General features: G+C 50.5%; 1 protein-coding gene across 1 annotated transcript in view; it reads left to right on the top strand.

The window, feature by feature from the left end:
• LOC142243741 (5-oxoprolinase-like) overlaps positions 1–25,824 on the top strand; it is a 56,744-nt gene that overhangs the window by 5,411 nt on the left and 25,509 nt on the right. The window contains exon 3 of the mRNA XM_075315950.1: positions 25,204–25,353. Coding sequence (XP_075172065.1) covers positions 25,204–25,353 — 150 coding nt within the window. The remainder of the gene's footprint in view (positions 1–25,203; positions 25,354–25,824) is intronic.

Genomic DNA, 25,824 nt, shown 5'->3' with positions numbered 1-25,824 from the left:
GAAGTGTCTTGGAGTAAGATGCAAGTGTCATACAGTATGTCATGCGAGTGATTTTTTTCCCCCTTGCCTTCTCTCAGTATGCGGTCAGTATGCGGGCAATATGCGGTCCATGTGACATGCATTTTTAACATGGAGTTTTACATACTGTATACAGCTAGATAGAGAGATAGATAGATAATAGATAAATGTGCAACACATATATAATGTATGTCCCCTGCATTTTGTAATCTTGCACCCTTTGCCTTTAATGTGGCACTAAAGGGTGTTTAGCCTTGGTTTAGCCCCAAATTCATTATTTTCCCAAAAAAGATGACGCTGGGCCCCCCTTATTTTTTTAAGCCACCTAAGGTGAAGCTGACAGCGGCAGCCTGCAGACCACGGCCGGCAGCTTCACCTTGGCTGGTAATCCAAAATGGAGGCCCCCCTCATGCTGTTAGATTATTTAATTTTAAATAAAATAATATATACAGCTGAGTGTGTGTGTGTGTGTGTGTGTGTGTGTCCACTAAAGGAATCCGCACCATCGCATTTACAATCACATTTTGCACAGACACCTCATGTGACTAAGGGACAAGATCCTCCACAACACACAGAGATAAAGAGGAAAAAAAACACACAAGAAAAAAAAAATTCTGACACACTTTTTTTTTCCTTTCTTTTGAGTACCCTGGAATCTAGGTTAGGCCGGTAGTACTGTTATGATTCAGGGACCGAGGAGGATACAAAAATGCGGAATCCCAAAAAGGTAACAGAGTGGCTGGAAACTTAACGAACTGCAAACCTAATCCTGACACACAACTAGAAGTAGCCGTGGGACGTGCCTACGATAACCTAGACGCCTCGACAAAGCCGGAGAAATAACTTAACCTCACAGATAGAAATATAAGAGCTAATTTGCCTCGGAGTAGTCCCCAAAGATAGATAGATAGATAGCCCCTCGTATGTAAAGGTTACAGTGATCTAGAAAAACACAATACAAAGCCAGGAAAGACAGATTCAGCAAAAGTGAGGTCCAAACTTTCTTTATAGGAAAAGATAGGGAAGAGAAACTGTCTGCAGCCGTAAAAACCCTAATATATACCAGCAATAATAATAATATTAATAATAATCTTTATTTCTATAGCGCCAACATATTCCGCAGCGCTTTACAATTCAGAAAGATAATATACAAACAAGTAACAGTTATAGAAAATACAATATTTAGAGGAAAAAAACTATGTCAAACGAATCTGATTAGGGAGTGTGATAGGCCGCCCTAAAAAGATGCGTCTTTAGCGTGCGCCTGAAGCTGAGTAAGTTATGATTTGTCCCAACTTCTCGGGGTAGAGCGTTCCAGAGGGTTGGTGCAGCTCGGAAGAAGTCTTGGATCCGGGAGTGGGAAGTTCGAATTAGTGTGGATGTTAGTCTAAAGTCGTTTGCAGAGCATAGAGAACGGGTGGGGTGATAGACAGAGAGGAGGGTGGAGATGTAAGGGGGTGCCGCACTGGGGAGAGCTTTGTGGGTGAGAACAAGCAATTTGAATTGGATCACCAGCACTTCTGATATGGTAAAAATCCGGTAACCGATAAATATCCAGGTCTCTCTGAGAAGCCAGTTTCTCCCAGAGGTTCAATCCTTCTGGTTCACTCTTGAAGTTCTCCAACAGACTGCCTGAATCTCCCAGGTAAGCAAAAAGGTTACAGTAGGTGGACTCTAGGCCCACCTACCTCCACACCTAGGGACGGAAGCGTCTCAAGAGGCTATAACCTTGCACTATAGGGGGTGATTACTTAGAAACAATAGAAATGTACACAGAAGCAGTACAAAATAATGGACAGTGAACCAGGCTAAAATAGGAATCTGTACAGCAAGATACACCTCCCCCATATCCCACCATCACAGTCCTCCTCACCAAACTCCAACACGAGTCTCCTCACAATCCACCTAAGTGTTTCTGCGGCGGCTCCTTTCTGTTACGCACACCTTTCGCTTTTCCTTCAGCTCACATACAGCACCTCCTCCAGTCTCCAAGTCCACAGCCAAAGACCGTTTTGCTGTTGCTATAGTGACCAAACAGTCAGGTAGGAAGCAAATGCGATTGGGGTGACACCACAGAGGAATTAAGTATTTAGGATATTGAAGTTGAGGTGGAGGAGAGGCCACTTAATGGAGCACTTGAGATCCATTCAAGCACCTGCTGTTTTGGTGCCTCATCTATATTTGGTAGCGATGGTTGTGTCCGTAACAAAGGGATCATATCAGATTATCCACAGGAAGAAGTAGACATCTTATTTAGGCTGGAAGATGGTGTTACGAATTGGTGCCGCCGAAGCCGCAATCAGCCTGTTGCGGTTCCAGTTGCGCCCAGGCGTCGGCTGCTATTTTTGGCCGTGCCTCGGGTCATCCAGCTGGCTGCTTCCTCCTCCACGTCTAAGTGTGGAGAGGAGGCTAGTGCGCATGCGTATGTCGATTTACCCCAGCCACAGCCTAAGTGCAGTGTTTCGCCTAGTGAGCATGCTCAGCCTGACTGTGCCATTCCTGAGGCTAAGTCCTCAGTTCGGCCTACTGAGCATGCTCCCACACTTAGTGCGAAAAGCCTCCTTGCACAGGTACTTGGACTCCGTGCCGTGTCTAAGTCCTGTGTTGTGCCTACTGAGCATGCTCAAGCTGATGGTCTGTTTTCTGAGACTGTTGTTCAGGCTACTGAGCATGCTCAGGCACTTAGTGCATCAGAGGCTAGGTCCAGTAAGGAACTCACTGGCTATGTTCGTGAGGTAGCAGGCCCTGGTAGGCCAGAGGGCATCAGGTGTCCTGATGACGTGGCCACTCCGGACTGGCTCACAGAGGCCCGCCCCTATGACTTGGCACCTCATCATTGTTCGTCAGACGATGACTGGTGAGGTGTTTGGGGTGTGGCTGCCATGAGGTCATCAGTGAAGTGGCAGTTATGGATAGGCCACTGGTTATGTCACTGATGACGTGGCACTCTTCTATTGGCTCCTGGAGGTGCATTGTGGTCCACCCTGGGTTGGGGCGGACCGAGGTTATAAAAGGGGCTGGAGACAACATGGAGGTGCGCAGTCTTCTATTATGCTAAACTGAAAAATAAGGAGCGCTGATAGTGTAATACCAACAGATCAGTGAGGTAGATCAGGAAAAATACACTCACCTGAAAAGGTTGTGAGATAGTCACAACCACTGATAGAGCATAGGATGAAGGCGTCTGCTGCAGCCCCACAAGGATGTGCATACAAATCAGAGTGAAGAGGGGGTTAATGCCGCGCATCAGCCAAAATGAAGATGTAGCACGTTGATGTTATAAACGTATTCTTTTATTCCATCGGTCTACGCGTTTCGAGGATACACCTCTTCTTCAGGACCAGTGCATCAACATAGTATCTATTCTATTATGCTAAGACAGAGCACACCTCCATGTGTTGAACCCATTGCAGCTTTAGGACAGAGGTAGGCAGGGATAGGGCGTCGGTGCTGGACGCCACCACACTTGGTAACACGGCATGGTTATGGCCAGCTCCTATCCTACCAGTCCTGCTAGTGCAGCCCAGTGGCATTAACTGGGCTGCTGCTGTGCCTGCTGTCCACAGGTGTGCCCCCTACACACACAGATAGCATACCCCAGGGCCCCTGTGTTGTTAACAGGGAGTTCCTGGGCTAGGTGTGTGGACCCTGTGATGCTAACAAGATTCACAGTTTCCTGATCCGAGTGTCGTCTAACTCGGGTCAAGCTCCTATTAGTTTCAGAGCCACCCAGCTCTGTATCCTCCGCCTAACCTTCGTGTTGCCAGCATCTCCTTTTCCATCTGGGAGCACGGTGGACCCCGACTGGCGATTGGGATATATACCACCTTATCATAATCGTCCAGTCCCCCCGTAACAGATGGTGTTTCTTCAGCAGATATTACTATTGCTTTACCACCAACCCCACGGAAACAAACTTTTTTTCCCTTTCCAACACGCATGTTCCCCTTTCAATCAGCATCTGGCCTTTTTCCACTCATTTTGTATATGACCAAATTTGCAACTCTGCAGGGAAACCCTGCTCAACGTCTTCTCAGCACAGCAGCCAGCCCTCGGTCCCTCAGATGTGGACAAGTAAAAGACCATTTCCTCCTAGCCATGACAAAGCGTTGAGATTCACTCTGTGCAGCACTGGTGTTTAGTGGAAAAGCCTATCTAAGATTGCATACCAGCTTCTGCTGATACTCCTGCATACGTGCGTCCCTTTCTATGGCAGGAATTATTTCGCCAAATTTGGGCACAGACACCACTTAAACGACATCAATTGTCCCACAGTTGCAAACTTAAAATGTTGATTTGCATGAAGCACAATCAAAAATACACAAGCCTTTAGTCTCCCCAGGATGACACCGGGGTAGAAAAGTCCTTGCGGATCCATGACTTGTTCATTTTGATGAACGTTAGTCTGTCCACATTGCCACTGGACAGATGCGTGCACTTATCTGTCAGCACACACCCAGCAGCACTGAAGACACGTTCCGGGAGAACGCTGGCTGCGGGACACGACAAGATCCCCAAGGCGTAAGTGGCGAGCTCAGGCAATTTTTCCAGATTGGAAGCCCAAAATGAGCAAGGCTCCAGTTGCACAGTCATGGCATCGATGTTCACTTGCAGATACTCCTATATCTGTGTCTCCTCCTCCTTTTACTCATCCAGCTCTTTTCTTTGAGAACACGTAGATGTACTTGTCACTTTTGCATGTGTTTGTGGTGTCTTCTGAGTTGTTTGTCCCCTTTTGGACACCTTAGAAGATGTTTTATATGTGTTTTATGTGTTTGTGTTTGCCTGCCATTGTTTTCAATGGGGTTTGAAGTTGTTCGTCGAACCGAACTCGAACACTAGGGGGGTGGCTCATCTCTAGTCTCAACATTAAAAATCCTTCCAGGGATACAGCGGTATAATACATCAGCTGGGCGTGCTTATCCATCAATACACCGCCAGCAGCACTGAAGACACGTTTTGAGAGAACGCTGGCTGCTGGGGAGGCCAAAACTTTCAAGGCTTGAGTGGCGAGCTCAGGCCACTCTTCCATTTTTGAATACGAAAATGCAAAAGGGTCCATTCCCCCCTTATTGCATCAATATTGAGCTCTAGATAATCCAGCATCATCCTCTCTGGTCATTGACTGTGTCAAACTTCCACTCTGTTCTGCTAGTGCATGCGATGGTGTAAAAAATGTGTTCCAATGAGCATATATATTAGTGGTTCTGGCACTTGAACTGAACTGCTGCTGCTAATTTTTCTGCATTAAGGATGCGACGTTCTCGATGTTGGAATTCTAGAACTGCCATGTACGCTGTATATCTTAGTGCCCAGTCACCGAGATGTAATGCCCCTGCTCATGCTTGCTCATCCAGGTGTTCATGGTGAAATGCACCCTGGGAGATAGAGTTTTCTGAGGAAAAGGTAATCTTGGCTGTGACTTGACGGTGTAGCGCCGACACAGCTTTATTAGAGAAATAATGGCGACTGGACAACTGGTACTGGGGGAGTATTGCATGTTGCTTCCGCATGTGTAGCGCCCCATGGGGGAAGGTGTTTTAACCTCGTTGCCGGGCCGGGGGTGCGTCGTCACTGGGTGGCTTGGCCCAGTTCCGATGCCCCGAGGCATAGAAGAGGGAGATAGGAGGGTGGCAGGGAGGCTGGAGGTAGTAGTCGGGTGTTTAGGAAAGTCTATTAGGATGATCGTGATGCCACCTGTGGTACGTGGCCAGGGATGGGGGCCGCTGCTGCAGGGTCTCTCACCGGGGAAGATGTTAGGTGCAGATGTTAGATGTTAGGTGCAGCCGGGATGGTGTCGCTTCCCACAGGCGGAGCGGGATTACCCCCGGGGAGGATGGCGGAGGACGAGGGTGATGGTGGTCCTATCTGGCACCGCAGCACTGGGCCTCGGCGCCGGTTAAAGGAAAGACAGAGGCAGGGGCTGCGGTTTCAAGTGTTTTTACTTACAAGTCCTTCAAGCGCTGCCCGAGGTGCTGTTCTCTGCCACGATTGGCTCCAGCCGATCCCGGATCCGTCGGCGGTCACCACCGGTGCCTGTGGAAGTTTGTTAGTGAACTGTCCCTTGGTTGCTATCTGGAACCCAGGCCGAGCCTCCTGCTCCAACACATGGGCCCACAAAGAGAGAGAAACACTAACTCCAGTTGTCAGTGCTATGTGTTGTCCCAAGCTGTGCCCAGGAAGGTTCTGTCTAAAGTGTGTTGGTTGTGCCTACTTCTTCCCCATGTGGTGTCGGCCCCCAATGGTTGTCCTAACAACTGGGAAGTCCTATGCTTCGTGATAGCTGGCTCCCTTGTCTGCCCTAGTCCAATCCCCTGTGTGTCAGCACCTGCTGTTGTTTGTGTGTGTTTTGTGAAGGCACCGGCAGGTTAACCTCCTCCTGACCCGGGATAGATATTACCCCATAAAAGTGGTGTAATACCCTGTGGTGCCTGAAGCCCAAGGGTGCCACATTCCCCAGTGGCAAATAACAGCACTCCCGGGTTGCAACATTTTACAAAGACTACCGAATTTTTGTTATGCATTAAATGAAAACATTATGTCTTCCCCTTATGGGAGGCACAGCAAATAAACATTTCGAACATTTTCAACTGTTTCAAACAGGTCAGCAAGTCATCAAGACATTTTCAAAGTGCAGCATAGAAAATCAACATTTAACTTTAACTTTTGTTATACAAGAAAACATTTACTATCACTCTTTCTTTTCTGCTGGTGGAGATGGCTGTACCAGGGAACCGGTCCCGGCTCCCTGGTTCTGGACACTCATGGAACAGTCTCTTGCAAAATGTCCCACTTTTCCACAATGGCGACAGATGGGCTGACCATCAGTAGTATACCGATCAGGAACTTAGGATAATGGGTCCTTATCGCGTCATCGCCATGGAAGGTCATCAGCACTAGAAGCCAGTTCAATGGATACCGGTAGCTATTTCACCTGCACTACATGGGTTAAGGCAGACACACACTTGACCAGTTCCTGAATATGGAGTCGCCAATCGTCGGGATCTTTCACCGCGGCTTCCTTTTTGGCATTCACCTTTAGCTTGGTAGTGGACACATGATTGGCCTGAGATGGTTCACGCAGCACTTGGATGGCTCGGTCTTTGAATTTGGCAAAGCTGGTGTCTGGGTGTTGCATGGCTGGCTTCGGTTGGAATCAGACAGCAGCCCCTCCAGAAACTGTTCGGTGAGTAGGCGATTTTCATCTCCCACCTCTGCTGGTGCCACCTGCTTGACTGCTTTCATTGCCTCCTGCAGATTTAAGGCATAATCCCGGGTGCTCTCCTCTGCTCTCTGCTTGCATCCATAAAACCGCATTTTTATCTTGGACGGTGTACGGGTATCAAAGGTTACTTTCAGCTTGGCTAAAATGTCCTTCACCACCCTCTTGTCAGTCTCCGGCTAGGATATGACGTCCCTCCGGGCTGCTTCGGTTAGCTGAGCAATGAGGATGTTGGCTTTCTGGTTCTCCGTTTTCCCCGCCCACAAAGACACGCCATCTCTGTTCCCGCGCTTTGCAGTAATAGCGTCTGCTGATTTTGCTAATGCGCCACACATAGTCCATAAGTAGAAAGTTCAATACGCGCACAGTACTCGATGGTTGAGGGCACGAATATCCTGCTCGTGACGCCAAATGTACCGCTCCATGGGGTATGTGTTTTAACCTACTCGTTGCCGGGGGTGCAGATCCTCTGCGTCATCACTGGGTGGCTTGGCCCGGTTCCATTGCCCTGAGGCGTACAGGAGGGAGATAGGAGGGTGACAGGGAGGATGGAGGTAGTCGGGGTTTAGGAAAGTCTTTTAGGATGATCATGACGCCACCTGTGGTGCACGGCCAGGGATGGGGGCCGCTGCTGCAGGGTTTCTTACCGGGGCAGATATTGAGTGCATCCGGGATGGTGTCGCTCCCCACAGGCACAGTAGGATTAACCCGGGGAGGATTGCGGAGGACAAGGGTGGTGGGGGTTCCTGCTGGCACCGCAGCGCTGGGTGTCGGTGCTGGTTAAAGGAGAGGCAGAGGCAGGGGCTGCGGTTCCAAGTGTTTTTACTCACAAGTCCTTTAAGCACTGCTTGAGGTGCCGTTCTCTGCCACGATGGGCTCCAGCCGATCCCAGATCTGTCGGCAGTCACCGCCAGTGTCTGTGAAAGTCTGTCAGTGAAGTGTCTCTCGGTTGCTATCCAGAACCCAGGCTGAGCCTCCTGATCCAAGCCACGAGCCCACAAAGCGAGAGAAATACTAACTCCAGTTGTCAGTGCTAGGTGTTATTCCAAGTTGTGCCCAGGAAGGTTCTGTCTAAAGTGTGTTGGTTGCGCCTACTTCTACCCTATGTTGTGCCCGCCCCGAGTGGTTGTCCTAGTGACTGGGAAGTCCCATGCTTCGGGATGGCTGGCTCCCTGGTCTGCCCTAGTGTCACAAACCACCGGGGGGGTCACTCAGAAATCCCCCGCGCTGGCTACCAGTACGTCACAATCGGGGGGTAACAAGTGGGGGTCACCCCTCCTTTATACCTCCCGACCGACAGACAGAGCACGTGACGCGCTCTCTAGCGCCCCTCTTATAGTCAGGCCAATTATGGAATTGCCCGACCATAAGCAAGGAGGCCGCTATACTACTTATGCCGATTATTGAAGGGTCCCCGGTGAGAGTAAGGTATATATTCCCCCGACCTCCGCGGGCGGAATATATAAAATCTCCCCGAATCTCACTGGCCTCCCCACAATAATCCTTGGCACAATTCGCTGCCACCAACCGATTTACGGTAACTATTAGCCGAACACACAGACGTGGGATTCAAGATCGAGATAACAGAACAGCCCAAGATTAATTATATAATTTAATCAGCCTAAAGCACACTAGAAACTACAATATATACAATAGGGAATCTACAGAATATACATATGTCAGAGTACAGTTACAATCAAAGCATGGGTTACAAACAGGCATACACAGTTCCAGCAGTTACCTTGTTGCGTCTGGCCACAGGGGGGCGCTGTACCCAGGTTTCTAGGATCCTTCCCACAGATGTTTCCTACACGTGCCCCCAGCGAAAAGAACACTGGAAAATGGCCGAAGTAGGGTTATCAACCTGGGCAAGTCCAGGTCCCCTCCTACCTTCGTGACCTCACAGGGAGCACTGCTCCACCCCTGGCTTGAGTTATGGACAATATCCCAACATGGAATATGGGCCATAACTTTGCCTGGGAGCGTCGTAGGCGGACGCCAATGCTCTCATTGTGACAGTTATGAATTTAGCTACAGAACGAGGGGACTCATGACCTGTCTGCCAGTTCCCCATTGGCTGATATCACGCCTGGGGCATTTCCCAATGTCCTGCTCCCATAAAAAGGGTGTGCCAGCATCGTCCGCATGCGGAGACACCATTTTTATGGTTGCCATATTTATCGGAAATATGGCTTGCGAGATATGAACCATTTTTTACTGGAGTCGTTCTGTCTAGCTAGTTCCATAGCCTTGCTAATGAGATACAACTCTTGTTACAGGGTGACGGCAGGGAGTCATCCTGTGTCCATTGTTCCCACACCACCTCATTTCCATATCACAGGACATGGCCATGGAGGTGTAAGTGGAACACTGAGAACAAGAAGGGAGGGGGCACTGCCAGGGAGTGATGAGGGATTATGACTGGAGTCATAATTCATCTTCATATCCCGGGATTTGCCTCACACCTCCCCCCTTTTGAGGGCGCTAGGGGGCAGCACACTCCGGTGTTCCCCCGTGCGCCCGTCCGCGACCTCTCCTTGTCGGGACAGCCCGTCTGCGTTACCGTGGTCACGGCCCCTTTTGTGGCGAATGGTGAAGTTGTATTGCTGGAGCGCAAGGCTCCATCGCAACAATCGCCCATTCGTCCCAGAGACGGTGTGCAACCAGCTGAGGGGATTGTGGTCCGTCTCCACGATGAAGTGGCGCCCGTGTAGATAGGGTTGCAGACGCTGCAGGGCCCACACTATGGCCAGGCACTCCTTCTCCATCGTGGAATAGGCAACTTCCCTTGGTAACAGCTTCCTGCTCAGGTACAAGACTGGGTGCTCTTGGCTCGCAGAGTCCACCTGGCTGAGCACCGCACCGAGGCCGAAGTCACTGGCGTCGGTCTGTACTACAAACGGCCGCGTGAAGTCGGCTGCCTGTAGCACGGGCGGGCTGGACAGGGCGTCCTTTAGGGCCCGGAAGGCTGTCTCGCAGTCCATTGTCCAATCGACTGCAGAGGGCAGCTTCTTCTTGGTGAGGTCCGTCAAGGGCTTTGCCAGGCTACTATAGCATGGAACAAACCTCCTATAGTACCCAGCGGTCCCCAAGAAGGACATCACCTGCTTCTTGGTCCTGGGGGTGGGCCAGGATGCGATGGCCTCCACTTTCTCAGGCTCGGGCTTCAGTGTTCTCCCACCTACCCGGTGACCGAGGTACTGGACCTCGCTCATGGCCAGCTGACACTTTCCCGGCTTGATGGTCAAACCTGCCCGGTGGATCCGCCTGAGCACCTGTGCTAGATGCTCTAGGTGGTCCTCCCAGGTGGGACTGAAGACGGCAATGTCATCCAGGTACGCGGCCGCGTACCCTTCAAGTCCCTTGAGCAGGGTGTTGACCATCCGCTGGAAAGTGGCAGGGGCATTCCTCATCCCGAATGGCATCACCGTGGACTCGTACAGTCCAAATGGGGTAATAAAGGCAGAGCGTTCCCTGGCCTTGCGAGTCAGGGGGATCTGCCAATATCCCCGGCTCAGATCCATGATGGTCAGGTACTGAGCCCCGGCCAACTGATCGAGCAGGTCATCGATGCGTGGCATTGGGTACGCATCGGCGACCGTGACCGCATTGAGCCCCCTGTAGTCCACGCAGAACCGAGTGGTTCGGTCCTTCTTAGGGACGAGGACTACAGGCGAGGCCCAAGCGCTGTTGGATGCCTGGATCACCCCCAGCTTCAGCATCTCGTCAATCTCCTGGCGCATGTGTTGCTGCACCTCCAGGGAGACCCGATATGCTGAACGCCGGATCGGGGGATGATCCCCAGTGTCCACGTGATGGACAGCCAAGTCAGTCCTTCCGGGCTGGTTGGTAAACAACCCCCGGAAGGGGTGTAGGGTGGCCCACAGCTGGGACCGTTGGTCCTCCAAGAGCTGGTGGCCAACCTCCACATCCTCAATGGATCCGCCTGCCCTAACCTGGGCTAGCATATCCAAGAGGGTTTCCGCTTCTCCCTCCTCGGGCAGGTTGCACACGGGGAGCGCACATGCCTCCCGCTCATGATGTGCCTTCATCATGTTCACATGGAAGGGCTTCCGCCTTCCACGGGCAGGGTCCAGGGTGACCAGGTACGTCACAGGGTTGAGCTGCTGGTACACGAGGTATGGGCCTTCCCAGGCTGCCTGAAGCTTGTCCTGTGGTACGGGGACCAGTACCCACACCTCTTGACCCACTTGGTAGGTCCTCTCACAAGCGTTCTGGTCGTACCAACGCTTCTGATCGGCCTGGGCTTGAGCCATATTGTCGTGTACCAGTTGCGTCAAGGCCTGCATTTTGTCCCGGAAGCGCATGACATACTCGATAACCGACACTCCAGGGGTGGCCAAATCCCCTTCCCAAGCCTCTTTCACCAGAGCCAGGGGGCCCCGCACACGTCGCCCGTACAGGAGCTCAAACGGTGAGAATCCTGTTGAGGCCTGTGGAACCTCCCGGTAAGCAAATAACAGGTGTGGGAGATACCGCTCCCAGTCACGCCCATGGGAGTCGACCAACATCTTAAGCATCTGCTTTAAGGTGCCATTAAACCGCTCGCACAGGCCATTAGTCTGTGGATGGTACGGGCTGGCCACCAGATGTCGCACCTGGACTTGCTTACAGAGGGCCTCCATCAGCTGGGACATGAATTGGGTCCCCCGGTCAGTGAGCATTTCCTGGGGAAAACCCACTCGGGAGAAAATCTCCAGCAATGCGGTGGCCACCTTGTCAGCCCGAATGGACGACAAGGCCACTGCTTCTGGGTACCGGGTGGCATAGTCCACTACCGTCAGTATGAAGCGTTTCCCGGAGCTGCTGGGGATGGCCAGCGGGCCGACCAGATCCACAGCCACCCTCCTGAAAGGCTCATCGATGATTGGCAGAGATACTAGTGGGGCTTTGGGGCGTGGCCCCGCCTTCCCCACTCTCTGACAGGTTTCACACGAACGGCAGTAGGCAGCCACATCGGCCCCCATTTTTGGCCAGTAGAAATGCTGGTTTAACCTGGCCTTGGTCTTAGCGATCCCTAGGTGTCCGGCCATCGGAATCTCATGTGCGATCCGCAACAACTCCGTCCGGAACGGATAGGGTACCACCAACTGTCGGTCCCTGGGCCACGCCTCCGGTGAACCCTGCTGGACCGTGGCCCGGTACAGCCGTCCTTGGTCCCAGACCACTCGCTCCGGGTCCGAGTCCGAGGGAGGCTGTGCCGCCTGCTCCTTAAGAGCTTTCAGGCTGTCGTCAGCTTCTAACGCTGCCTGAAACCCCTGACTAGATGTGGCCAGAATCGACGAGACTGTCACATCTTCAGTCAGTACCCCGGGACCTGTGTCCTGGCCTCCACCTGACTCGGCTGCCACTTGGTCAGAAGGGGAAGAGCTATCGGACCTCCGGGAGGCCCCTTGGCTTCCAGCACTCCCACTGCGGGTGACAGCGGCCACAGCCGCTGCGACCGTGGGTCGTGCCTGCTCCTCCTCCGTCCCTGACCAAGTCGCCGGTTCAGGCAGACCTACCTGGCTTCCTGACACCCCGGTTGTGGGGGAACCATGCACCGAGATCTTACCTGGGAGCACTTCCGCTCCTGGACCGGCCCCAATCTCACCTGCCTGTTCCCCTCCTGCAGCAACAGAACCCCGCTGTGAAATCTCTGGGGACCCCACATTTGCTGTGGTAGCCCCCACCCCACACACTGGTCCTCCCCCTGCAGCACCCTGCTCTCTGCTTATCCCTGCAGAGGGCAACAGATCCCAGCTCACAGGCTGGTTACTTGTAGAGGCATTGTCACACCTTTCTCTGACCCCCTCCCCTGTCACAGCTGCAGCTGAGTGTGTGTCTATGGTGTCTATGCAAGCAGAAATATCAGAGTTCACTCCCTCCTCCCTTACATCATTCATAGATAACACATTAACATTGTCCGGAGGCATGTCAGTACTGGCTGAAGGTTCAGCCCTTGGTTGGGGCCCAAACTGGGAGGTTATCTGCCCCAAATCTGTCCCAAGTAGCACGTTTGCAGGGATCCGATCAGTTACCCCCACCTCCCTCACCCCTCGCCCTGCGCCCCAGTCCACATAAATGTCAGCAACAGGCAGCGCCGGGTCAATGCCTCCAATCCCGGAGACAGCGAGGGTTTTTCCAGGGATCAAGTCTTGGGGGGACACCATCTCAGGCCGCACCAGAGTCACCTCCGAGGCGCTGTCTCGCAGTCCTATGGTCACAGACCGGCCGACGGTGACAGGTTGGAAGCTGTCCAGGGACCTACCACCACCCCCACCCACACAATACACCTTGGGCGGCCCTTGGGACGGGGACGGAGCCGGGGCCTTGGGACGCTGAGGGCACATGGCCTTGAAGTGTCCAGGTAGGTTGCACTGGTGGCACCGTCTTGGTTCCGCCACGGGCCTGGAGAGGGGAGTTGAGGGGGACACCCCCTGCAGTCTAGGGGCAGGTGGGGCAGTCGCAGAATTCATCTTACCCCCTCTCCAGGTGCTGCTGGTGGCCGCTCTCCTGGCCTCAGGGGCCCGGTTGTTGGTGTAGTCATCGGCAAGGGCAGCTGTAGCCGTGGACCCCTTTGGCTTCTGGTCTCGGATGAACTGGCGGAGATCCTCAGGGCAGTTCCACAAGAGTTGCTCCGTGATGAACAAGTCCAGGATCTCCGGTCCGGTGGAAAGCTGCAGGCCTTGGGTCCAGTGGTCGGCAGCTCGGGCAAGTGCCCGCCTGTGGTCAGCCCAGGAGTCCTTTGGTCCCTTCTGTAGGCTCCGGAACTTCTTGCGGTAGGACTCTGGGGTGAGGTTGTACTGTTGGATCAGGGCCCGCTTGATGGTGTCGTAGCCCTGATCTGCCTCAGCAGGCAAGTCCCCAAGGATATCCAGGGCCTTACCCCTTAAACGGGGGGTCAGGTATTTGGCCCACTGGTCCTTGTCCAGATGGTGCTGCAGGCAAGTCCGTTCAAAAGCAGTCAAGAAAGAGTCCAAGTCTCCATCCTTCTCCAGCACTGGGAAGTCCTCAACACGGACCTTTGGAAGTTTGGTGTCTCGAAGGTCACGTGTGGCTGATGAGGGCCGGAGCTGAGCTAGCTGCAGCTGGTAGTCACGGTCTGCCTGTCGCTCTCGCTCTCGCTCTTCACGCGCTGCCTGCCGCTCTCGCTCCGCAGCCTCACGCTCTGCGTGCCGCTCCGCAGCCTCAGCGTCACGCGCTGCCTGCCGCTCTGCCCTGCGCTCTGCCAGGAGTTCCTTGTAGCCCTTCTGGTCTCCAGCCTGGAGAAGGGCCATAGCCATTTGAAGAAGGCTATCCGAGCCTCCCAGGCTCGGTGGAATGGCACGTGGTGATCTGCGGCACGCTGCAGAGCTAGGCGATTCACTGTCCCTTTCAGAGCGGAGGGCTGGCATCTGGCTCGTTGAGGAACCTTGGGTGAGCTGCTCCTCATCTTGTCCATAATTGCCAGGTTGTGCAATGTCCTCGGCAGAACGGTTTTCTGGCGTCGAGCTCCTGGAGGACTCGTGGGCAACCTCCTCATTACTGCCCACAGCACCGTCCTCCCTCTCTTCGGCTCCTGCTTTAGCATTGGCCAGTTGCATAGCTCTGCTCCTGGTGCCATCAGCCATTCTTGCAGACTTTTGGTCACTGACACAGAACTGACACCTGATGCCTCCACACACCTTACAGTATCTGCACTCTGACACTCTAGTGTTGAGCTAGTCTGAAGACCCCAGCAGCCACAGCTGCTGCAGGCAGTCTTTAGTGTCTGGGAGTATGGGTCTCACACTCACACACACTATTATCTCGATCCCACCGCTATGCCACCAATATGTCACAAACCACCGGGGGGGTCACTCAGAAATCCCCCGCGCTGGCTACCAGTACGTCACAATCGGGGGGTAACAAGTGGGGGTCACCCCTCCTTTATACCTCCCGACCGACAGACAGAGCACGTGACGCGCTCTCTAGCGCCCCTCTTATAGTCAGGCCAATTATGGAATTGCCCGACCATAAGCAAGGAGGCCGCTATACTACTTATGCCGATTATTGAAGGGTCCCCGGTGAGAGTAAGGTATATATTCCCCCGACCTCCGCGGGCGGAATATATAAAATCTCCCCGAATCTCACTGGCCTCCCCACAATAATCCTTGGCACAATTCGCTGCCACCAACCGATTTACGGTAACTATTAGCCGAACACACAGACGTGGGATTCAAGATCGAGATAACAGAACAGCCCAAGATTAATTATATAATTTAATCAGCCTAAAGCACACTAGAAACTACAATATATACAATAGGGAATCTACAGAATATACATTTGTCAGAGTACAGTTACAATCAAAGCATGGGTTACAAACAGGCATACACAGTTCCAGCAGTTACCTTGTTGCGTCTGGCCACAGGGGGGCGCTGTACCCAGGTTTCTAGGATCCTTCCCACAGATGTTTCCTACACGTGCCCCCAGCGAAAAGAACACTGGAAAATGGCCGAAGTAGGGTTATCAACCTGGGCAAGTCCAGGTCCCCTCCTACCTTCGTGACCTCACAGGGAGCACTGCTCCACCCCTGGCTTGAGTTATGGACAATATCCCAACATGGAATATGGGCCATAACTTTGCCTGGGAGCGTCGTAGGCGGACGCCAATGCTCTCATTGTGACAGTTATGAATTTAGCTACAGAACGAGGGGACTCATGACCTGTCTGCCAGTTCCCCATTGGCTGATATCACGCCTGGGGCATTTCCCAATGTCCTGCTCCCATAAAAAGGGTGTGCCAGCATCGTCCGCATGCGGAGACACCATTTTTATGGTTGCCATATTTATCGGAAATATGGCTTGCGAGATATGAACCATTTTTTACTGGAGTCGTTCTGTCTAGCTAGTTCCATAGCCTTGCTAATGAGATACAACTCTTGTTACAGGGTGACGGCAGGGAGTCATCCTGTGTCCATTGTTCCCACACCACCTCATTTCCATATCACAGGACATGGCCATGGAGGTGTAAGTGGAACACTGAGAACAAGAAGGGAGGGGGCACTGCCAGGGAGTGATGAGGGATTATGACTGGAGTCATAATTCATCTTCATATCCCGGGATTTGCCTCACACCTAGTCTAACCCCCTGTGAGTCAGCACCTGCTGTTATTTGTGTGCATTTTGTGAAGGCACCGCGGCAGGTTAACCCCCTCCTGACCTGGAATAGGTATTACTGTAGCACCCCTGAGGTATCAGGTGCCACAAAATGTAACCTGTGGAAACCCAAACCCCAGAATATCTGTGCTAGTCAACACACCAGCACCCTCAGGCCACATACATAACCCCAATTCCAGACTGGGAGACTGCCTAGCAACAGGTAAAAGGGATGGGCACTTATTGGCTAATTGCCTTCCAATCTGTAGGGAGAGACCTAGCAAGGGGGGGGGGCAGTGGTCATTTGGGAAGTTGGCGGGAGGAAGTGAAGAAGAGGGTTGGAAGTGAAGAAGTGAGGAGAGTTAGGAGTGAGAGAGTGATGAGTGAAGTAAAGAAGGAAAGGTGTAAAGGCCTAGAGTAAAGGGTGCTTTACACGCTGCGACATCGCTAACGATATATCGCCGGGATCACGGTGTTTATGATGCACATCCAGCGTCGTTAGTGACATCTCAGCATGGGACAGCTAGGAGCGACGATCAACGATCGCAAAAACGGCAAAAATCGTTGATCGTTGACACGTCGCTCCAAATCATAATGTAGTTGGTGTTTCATTCCGCAGGTTGTTCGTCGTTCTTGCGGCACCACACATCGCTGTGTGTGACGCCGCAGGAAAGACTAACATCATCCTACCTGCGTCCATCAGAAAGGAGAAGGAGAATGGAAGGAGGTGGGCGACATGTTCTGGCCGCTCATCTTCTCCTCACCTCTTCTATTGGGCGGCCGTTTTGTGACGCCGCTATGAAGTCACTGTGACGCCGAACGCTCCTCCTCTTTGAAGGAGCGATTGTTCGGCAGCAACAGTGACGTCGCTGAACAGGTATGTGCGTGTGACGATGCCGTAGCGATATTGTTTGCTACAGCAGCGATCACCACATGTCGCACGAACGACGGGGGCGGGTGCTATCGCTCGCGACATTGCTAGCAATCACTAGCGATGTCACAGCGTGTAAAGCAACCTTAAGAACGGGATGCTGTAAAGGAGAGAATGACTGTGGAGTAAGGAACCAGGACCTCAGGAACCGTGAGTTACCTGTGGAAGTATAGGACTCCAGGAACTGCGGGGCGCCTGTGGAAGTACGGAACCAAGGCTCACAGGACTCAGCACAAGGCAGGGTGCCGTCTGTTGTGAATGTCAGTTATGCTTTTGCTGCTGTGAGGCTCCCTCTTGTGGCCAGGAATGGTTTGGACAGAGACCAGGTGTGCTGGAGCAATGGGCGTTTCCATTGCTAACTCTCTGCCTATTTAAACCTTGGTCTGCTAGCAGTCTGAGCCGGTTGTCATTTGTTCTTTAGTTTACCAGCCTTCTCATCTTGCTCCAGACCACATCTACCCCAGATAAGTGCTTTGTTCTTTCTTATGAGTTATATATATATTTCTTATGAGTTATATGTTTTGTTATTTTTGTTCTTATCTGGGTTTGTCATTTACTGTGTTATTGTCAGTTCATTTGCATGCAAGAATCTTCCCTCTCTGTTGCTTAGCTGGAAAGCTCCCTGCAGCTATGTTTGAAGTATTGCTCCTATACGTCCATGTGTTTGTTGCTTCTTGAATTTGTAATTGTTCCTGCTTTCTGTTCATTGGTTTGACAAGAGCGCCTGATATAGGACGGAGTTCAGATCGTGCGATCTGAGGACTTTTCGTACTATCAGGTATTTCGATTTTTGTAGGGTTTATCTCTGTCCCTTTCCTATCCTTTCCTATTTACTCAATGGGGCCTCACCTTTGCTAATCCTATCATCCGTGTATTGTGTTTTCCTATATCACCGTAGTCTTTGAATGTGGGGGGCTTGCTATACCTTTGCAGTCTATTTCTGAGGCAGAGAGTTATTCATCCTTCCTTCCTTTAGGATAGCTAGTTCTCCGGCTGGGTTCGCTATGCATAGCATGTTAGTTCACCCCTCAGCTACTTCTAGTGTTGATGGTTAGTAAGGGGATGGCGGCCAGATTAGTTGCTAATGCTCTTGTCACCTTTTTTGCCAATGATCTATTGTGATCTTTCATGGTTCCGGATCATAACAGCAGACCATAGGACAGCGGGACACTTTATGGTCAACTGTTAAATCTGCCAGGTGAGGGGATCTCCAGGGTCCCTCACGAACCAAAGAGTCTGAAGCATCAGCAGCAAAGAGGGGACCTGGGATCAGGGACAGAAGTCCACCCATTAAATAGTCCAGGTTGCCTGCAATAGGACCAAGACTGAAACGGAGGGGCTCCCCCAGAAGCCACGGGAGCCCAATACCAACAAGTGTGCAAGAAGGACAGCTACCCCAGGTCACAGCTGACACGGAGAACAAGGGGAGCGGGAATACCTGAAACCGGCACCAGCGGGTCCAGGTACAAAACCAAAGTAAAAAGGCAAGTTGAAACTGCAATATCGATGTGGACTGTTTCCTTCTTGCCTCCGTACACATATATTGACTGTCCCCTACTATAGCCCTCTCATCATCCACTGCTGGGGCCTAGCACTGCTTGCGGAGGGCCCAAAACACCTAAGCTGCATTACTCCATCAGCCCCAACAGGACCCTGTAGCAGAGGCTTCAATAACCTGGCCACACACCGCAAGTGGCGTAGTCGAAAACTGTTTCCTTTTTTTTTATTTTTCACCCCTTTTATCGGAGCGACTCCCAGGGTCACGGAACAGGGCATCGGCCATGACCACAACTGTTCCCCCTGCGCACTACAGGCCCAGGACAGAGTACCCCACAGCCCTGGGGCGTAACATTACCCCATAAAAATGGTACCCTGTGGCACCTGAAGCCCCAGGGTGCCACACATGTGCATGTTCATGCTTGTAGTAGTCAAATTAATTCAATTTCTGCCTCTACTCAGTCGTTTTTTTACAATGCTGGCAGATAATGGAAGTTGGGTCATCTTTTACGGTCTCAAAAAAGGCCCATGTTAGGCTAACCTTTTACACACTGCAGACCCACAAACGCTGCTGGCTACAGCCAGAGTTGTGGCTGAGGATACAGGGCTTCTCATTGTTGCATCACTCTGTGTTTGTGCAGGAATCACTACTGTAACATCCTCGACTTCCTTACCGTCATCTGCTGAGCTACTCGGCTGCCAGCCTGTGGATTGAGAATAAGTGGGATTTCCAACTTTATCATCAGGCTCTATGTTGTCCCCTTCCTCCTCTTCCTGACCTGACATCACTGGCCAGTATGCGTGAGCCTCAGGTATCTTAGTTTCATCATCACCTTCTATCGCCAGGGCTTAACGTCAGTTGACGAGGGTCGGAATCCTGCTTGGGCCCTACTTCGTCCAAGCCAGGATCCAACTCAAAGATTTTGGGCATCGGTGCAGATGCTTTCCTCCTCCGCAGTCTGGGAATATTTGGAGCGGGCCTTTGATGCCCATGGGATAGAATATGTGAACAGCTCTGCAGACTCCACACAATCAGTTTGCTAGTTGGACATTTGTGACGCGGGCACACACAGGTGTAATTGGGGTGGCACCTCTGGGGAATAGTGTGTGATGTTGAGGTGGAGGAAGAGGAGGAGAGGCCACTTGATGCAGAGCTTGCCATCCACTCCAGCACCTGCTGTTTATCAGCCTAATTTTGAAGTTGAAGCGATGTGCAGCTGGCAAACAAATCTTGTGTAGTAGGCTGTCCAGAAACGGAAGTTGTTCTCATTTCTCTTGGGATAGGATGAGCTGGCATTTGCTCACTAGACCTTTGACTGACAGAGCTTCGCACATGTACACCTCCAACCCTCCGCCTATTCCCCTTTCTATGACAACCTCGTCGTGATTTACTACTCATGGTTAATCCCTTAACGACCGCGGGCAGTAAAATTATGTCCTAGCGGTCATAACATTACTGCCCGCGGTCTTCCGGCAGCAGCATGCCGCGATCGGCGCACATCTCAGCTGATTTTCACAGCTGAGATGTGTGCCTGCTAGGCACGAGCAGAATCGTTATGTGCTCGTGCCATTTAACCCCTGTAATGGCGCTGTCAATATGTGACAGCGCCATTATAAACGCGATCGCGGTAAAGTTTTACTTACCGCCCGATACCGGAAGTCACGTGACATGATCACGTGACTTCCGGTGGTTGTCATGGTAGCACAGGGTCATGTGATGACTCCTGTGCTAGACATGAACCACTTTCACTTTCGTTTTGTACGGAGGCCAGGGAAGCAGGAAGTGCACGTATTTGCTGTTTACAGCTGTGTAGCTGTGATCAGCATATAGTGCAGAGCGATCGGATTGCTTATCGCTATAGCCCCCTAGGGGGACTAGTAAAATTAAAAAAAAAAAAGTAAAAAAAAAAATTTTAAACAATAAAAAAAAAACAAAAAAACCTAAAAGTTCAAATCACCCCCCTTTCGCCCCATTGAAAATTAAAGGGTTAAAAAAAAATTATACACACATTTGGTATCGCCGCGTTCAGAAACGCCCGATCTATCAAAGTATAAAATCAATTAATCTGATCAGTTAACGGCGGAGCGGCAAAAAAAATTCTAAACGCCAAAATTACGTTTTTTTGTCGCCACAACTTTTGTGCAAAATGCCTGTTAAGGCAATCAAAACGTAGCATCTGCGCAAATATGGTACCGTTAAAAACGTCAGCTCGAGTCGCAAAAAATAAGCCATCACTGAGCCATAGATTCTGAAAAATGAGAACGCTACGGGTCACGGAATATGGCGTAAAACGTGCGCCACTTTTTTTAGACAAACTTCCAAAAAAAATGTAACCCCCTTATATACAAGTAAACCTATACATGTTTGGTGTCTCTGAACTCGCACTGACCTGAGGCATCACACCCACACATCAGTTTTACCATACAGTGAACACAGTGAATAAAATATCTCAAAAACAATAGTGCTATCGCACTTTTTTTGCAATTTTTCTGCATTTGGATTTTTTTTGCCATTTTCTAGTACACTATATGGTAAAACCTATGGTTTCATTTAAAAGTACAGCTCATTCTGCAAAAAATGAGCCCTCACATGACCATATTGACTGAAAAATAAAAAGGTTACGTCTCTCAGAAAAAGAATAGCGAAAAAAAAAACCGGAAAGCGAAAAATCGGCCGGTCGTGAAGGGGTTAATGGACCTGTTGAGTTGAGACTTCAAAGGGTCTCTTAAGGTCTGACTGCCGTTTTCAGATTATCTGGAATGTCATGTGTGCACTCAGAAAGAATAACAGACTATCAATCTGGTTATTGAGCTTCCTTTCATGTCAAGCGCCATAGAAATTCTGCTCGTTTATTGTTCACAAAACTTTTATAGTTCTAGGGAAGAAAAGGGTGTAAACAAAATATAATCCAATCACATATCGCAGGTCAGGCTCGGGGTGTGTAGCAATTTGCAACGTCTCTACTGTATTGGTTGTTCCAAACTTTGGGTGTTTTCAATCTCCTTATCACCTTAAGCGGGGTTTACACGCTACGATTTCGCTACAGCGATCTCGTTGGGGTCACGGATTTTGTGACGCACATCCGGCCGCTGTAGCGATGTCGTAGCGTGTGACTCCTAGGAGCGATTTTGGATCGTTGCAAAAACGTCCAAAATCGCTCCTCGTTGACATGGGGGTCCGCTGCCAGTTATCGCTGCTTTCGCTGGGACGAAGTTGATCCTTGTCCCTGCGGCAGCAGACATCGCTACGTGTGACGCCGCAGAAACGAGGATCATCTCCTTACCTGCCTCCGGCCACAATGCGGAAGGAAGGAGTTGGGCGGGATGTTACGTCCCGCTCATCTCCGCCCCTCCGCTTACATTGGGCGGCCGCTTAGTGACGTCACTGTGACGCCGAACGGACCGTCCCCTTAGTAAGGAGGCGGTTCGCCGGTCACAGCGACGTCGCTAGGCAGGTAAGTATGTGTGACGGGGGTGCGCAATTTTGTGCGCGACGGGCAGCGATATGCCCGTTGCGCACAAACGATGGGGGCGGGTCTCATGCTAGCGATATCAGGCTAGATATCGCAGCATGTAAAGCCACCCTTAGGCGTTGTAAATGATATAGGTGCCATCTTTGAGTTATATGTGCTGGCATTTTGTATTAAGGAAAATCACTGAATATATTTATATATGTGTTAGTAGAAAACAAAAGCATTCATAAATATGTATGTTAGGCTACATCAACTAAGCTACATATCTGGGTCTATGAAATGGCTGAATTAAGTATTTCAGGTTACTCAATTCTTACCCTCAACATACCCTTCCCCTTTGAAACAGATGTTTCTCAACCCTACGCCCACACCTGTCAGACACCTGACACAAAAGATAAATTATTGAGTTACTATAACTTAGAACACTGTTTTACTGTGTTCAATAGCAGTTTATCAGCAGTCACCAACCAATACCTATAAATATATTTCAGTGCGTAATTTAGAGCAGACTCAGAAAAGTGATAAGAAACACTTTTTAGATAATGCACTAAAAACTTTATTAGGACCACCAATAATACGTGGTTATACCCAGAGAGGTGTTTTTAAAATTTTCTAAAGGCAATTTAAGTTGCCAAGATGCAGGAGTACACACTGCATTAACAATACCTATAAATGTGTTGGCCTGTGTAATTTGGAGCAGGCAGCAATACATATTTGGATGCCTCACTGGCAACTGTTTTCCAAGCACTACAAGTCCCTGCAATCCATATTTCTATGATTTATTGTGCCGATTTGTGGCAAAACGCCTCTCCCTACTCTGCACGTCCCTATTCTAAACTATTGCTGGCCAATCTAGCTAAACTGCCTAACATTAAACATCTAATCTCACTGTCTAGTAGCACCTTCCCTGCCAAGCACATTCAGAAATTGAAGCCCACGCAAAATGGCTGCTATTTGTATGCACACTGACATGTGACTTAGCAAGCCAATCACAGAAGCCCTTCTATCTCTACCTTGAGAATGTTTTCTGCGCCGTGATTGGCTGCAGGAACATCCGAAAATAAGGTTAGGAGAAAAAAAAATCCAAAAAAACATGGCGCCGCGTGTGTAGCGTCCCTGAGGCTTCAGTCGCCACAGGGTACTGCACCTCACTAGAGGTGAAGTATTCATCCCAGATACGGAGGAGGTCATTGCCTGTAAACCACCATAATCCACCACAACACACAGATGCCCTCTCACTGGGACCACGTTAGGGTGGAGATATTAGGGGGGTAGCCATCATTAATGTAGTGGACCCTCTGCTCACTAGTTCAGGAATCCAGGGGGGGAGCTTGACAGAGGAAAGCGAGGCGACAGGCGTACACTCAGTCGAGCAAAAACTCGGAACAAGTGAGACACAGGAGAACATGGTCGCTGAGGGGAGAGCTGTGCCGTTGCTCCCTCAGGACCGAGCGCACATGACAGGGTATGGTGCCCTAGGCTGGTGGGCACTTCACGTCCCGCCAGCAGAATCTGCCGGGCAGAGGCTTTCAAGTCTTCTGGCCCACCCAAAGCGCCCGGGGCACAGCAGCATATAGAGCCAGGAGTCGTGACAACATAGCGGCAACAGTAACAGACTCGCGCTGCCTGCTATACATGACAGGAATGGGGTCGTTTCAAGGACTCGGGTCCCCGCGTTGCTTCAAGCTGCAGTCACTCACACCACACAGCGCAGGGAGGAAGGACTCACAGACAGAAACGCCGGTTCTGGCCTCCAAACTATGCGGGATCGGCTGGGCCGATCATAGTGGAGTCCAGCAGTCCAAAGGCGGTGACATCTCATTGAGTAAAAAACTTAAACTGAAAACTCTGTGTCGTCCACTCCTTCCCGCGTCCCGCGCTCTTTCATTACCGTGGACTACTACTCCCAACCTCCTTGTGGGCCTGAGCTCTACCTGTGGAGATCTGTACCAACGTAGCTGCCCTACCATCTGCCCTCAGGGAGAACATCTTGCAGCGGCGGCTCCCATATCATAGCCACACACCACAGGTGGCATCACGAAAACCTACCATCTCCACCATTGATTGACACCGCCGGGGGCAAGGAAACGGGCCTAGCCACTGTGACATCCCACTCCCTGTACCGGCCCGGTAACGAGTAACCCCCAGGCCCCGTGGGTGTGTCACATGCGTATGGCTTCTCCCGCTGCAGAGTCCCCACCTCCTGCACTGATTTTACACATCCCCACATCAAACAGCAACGCGATCCTATCCAAAAGTAGAAATTGCTATTAAAAAAGCATTTTTGGAAACGTGATCAGCGTTCAGGGGTGGGAAACGAACATAAACAAACATTACTGACTTTTGGGAGAGGGGGGAGGGTTTGCGAGCCCGAACGAACAAGCTCTGACTCGTACTGAATTTTAAATTGGCGAACCTTTACCGAACAGGTTCGCTCATCTCTACTATCCTCTAGTTAGTTCTGCCTCCAGTGTTTAGAACTTTTGGCTCCAGTAGTTAGATGTTTTGACTCCAGCAGTATAGATGTTTCGGCTCCAGTGGTTAGACGTTTTGGCTCCAGTTGTTAGATGTTTTAGCTCCAGTAGATGTTTTGTCTTTTCTCGGGGATTCGTGTCCCACCATGATTTCCCAGCTCCAGTGTGGGAGAGACATGTCAATCGCCTGTACTGGTGCTGGGAGAAGCTGGCCGGATGTGATCCACCACTGGATCTTCTAACCATGCGTGAACATTTAAGGGAAAATAATACTTAGCTGTAATGGTGCAGCCAGCTTTGAATTCATGCTGCCCGGGGTATCAGCAACATGAATCTCATGACATGTTCACTAAATGAAATAATGTCACAAACTTAAAAGTCAGAATTAGAACAATTTTTACTCCAGAAAATAAAACAGACACAAAAATAATGAATAAGAGCCTTAATGTTTTTATTTTTGAATTTCTTTAGGGTTGCCTGGTGCCCATTCAGGTTATTATCCCAAAAGGATCGATTTTGGACCCCTCTCCGGACGCGGCCGTTGTGGGGGGCAACGTGTTGACATCACAGAGAATTGTTGACGTCATCTTTAAGGCCTTTCAAGTTTGTGCGGCTTCACAGGTGAGATGTCTTAGGGAAAAATAAGAACTAATGGTCAAGGGCTCATTCACACAATTTGTCCGCATGTGCAAACCCTGTTTCGCACGGACTCCATTAACCCTGCTATTCTCCTGGTTACCACTATACACTTATCTTCCGGTCATTTTTGACCGGACCTAACAAAGTCTTGATTTTTAGCAAATTTAAGTGTTTTAATTGAATAATTGTTGCAGTATTATATTGTATGTGAACTTGGTTGTTTATAAACAAATGAAAAATGGAAAGGAAAACTTTTTATTTTTTTGTGTCAAAACATTTAACATGGCTTTATTGGAATGTTTATGCATATTGCATATTTGCACATACAAAAATAATTATTCATCCAACTGTAAACTATAACTAATAACAATAAACTAAATGTAATTATATTACCGTATTTTTCGGACCATAAGACGCACTTTTTCCCCCCCCCAAATGTTGGGGGAAAGTGGG

The sequence above is a fragment of the Anomaloglossus baeobatrachus genome, chromosome 6 (genome assembly GCF_048569485.1).
Source record: "Anomaloglossus baeobatrachus isolate aAnoBae1 chromosome 6, aAnoBae1.hap1, whole genome shotgun sequence".
In the NCBI taxonomy this organism is placed as follows: Eukaryota; Metazoa; Chordata; class Amphibia; order Anura; family Aromobatidae; genus Anomaloglossus; species Anomaloglossus baeobatrachus.
The sequence above is the reverse complement of the archived record's forward strand: the minus strand, read 5'-3'. Positions and strand labels throughout refer to the sequence as shown.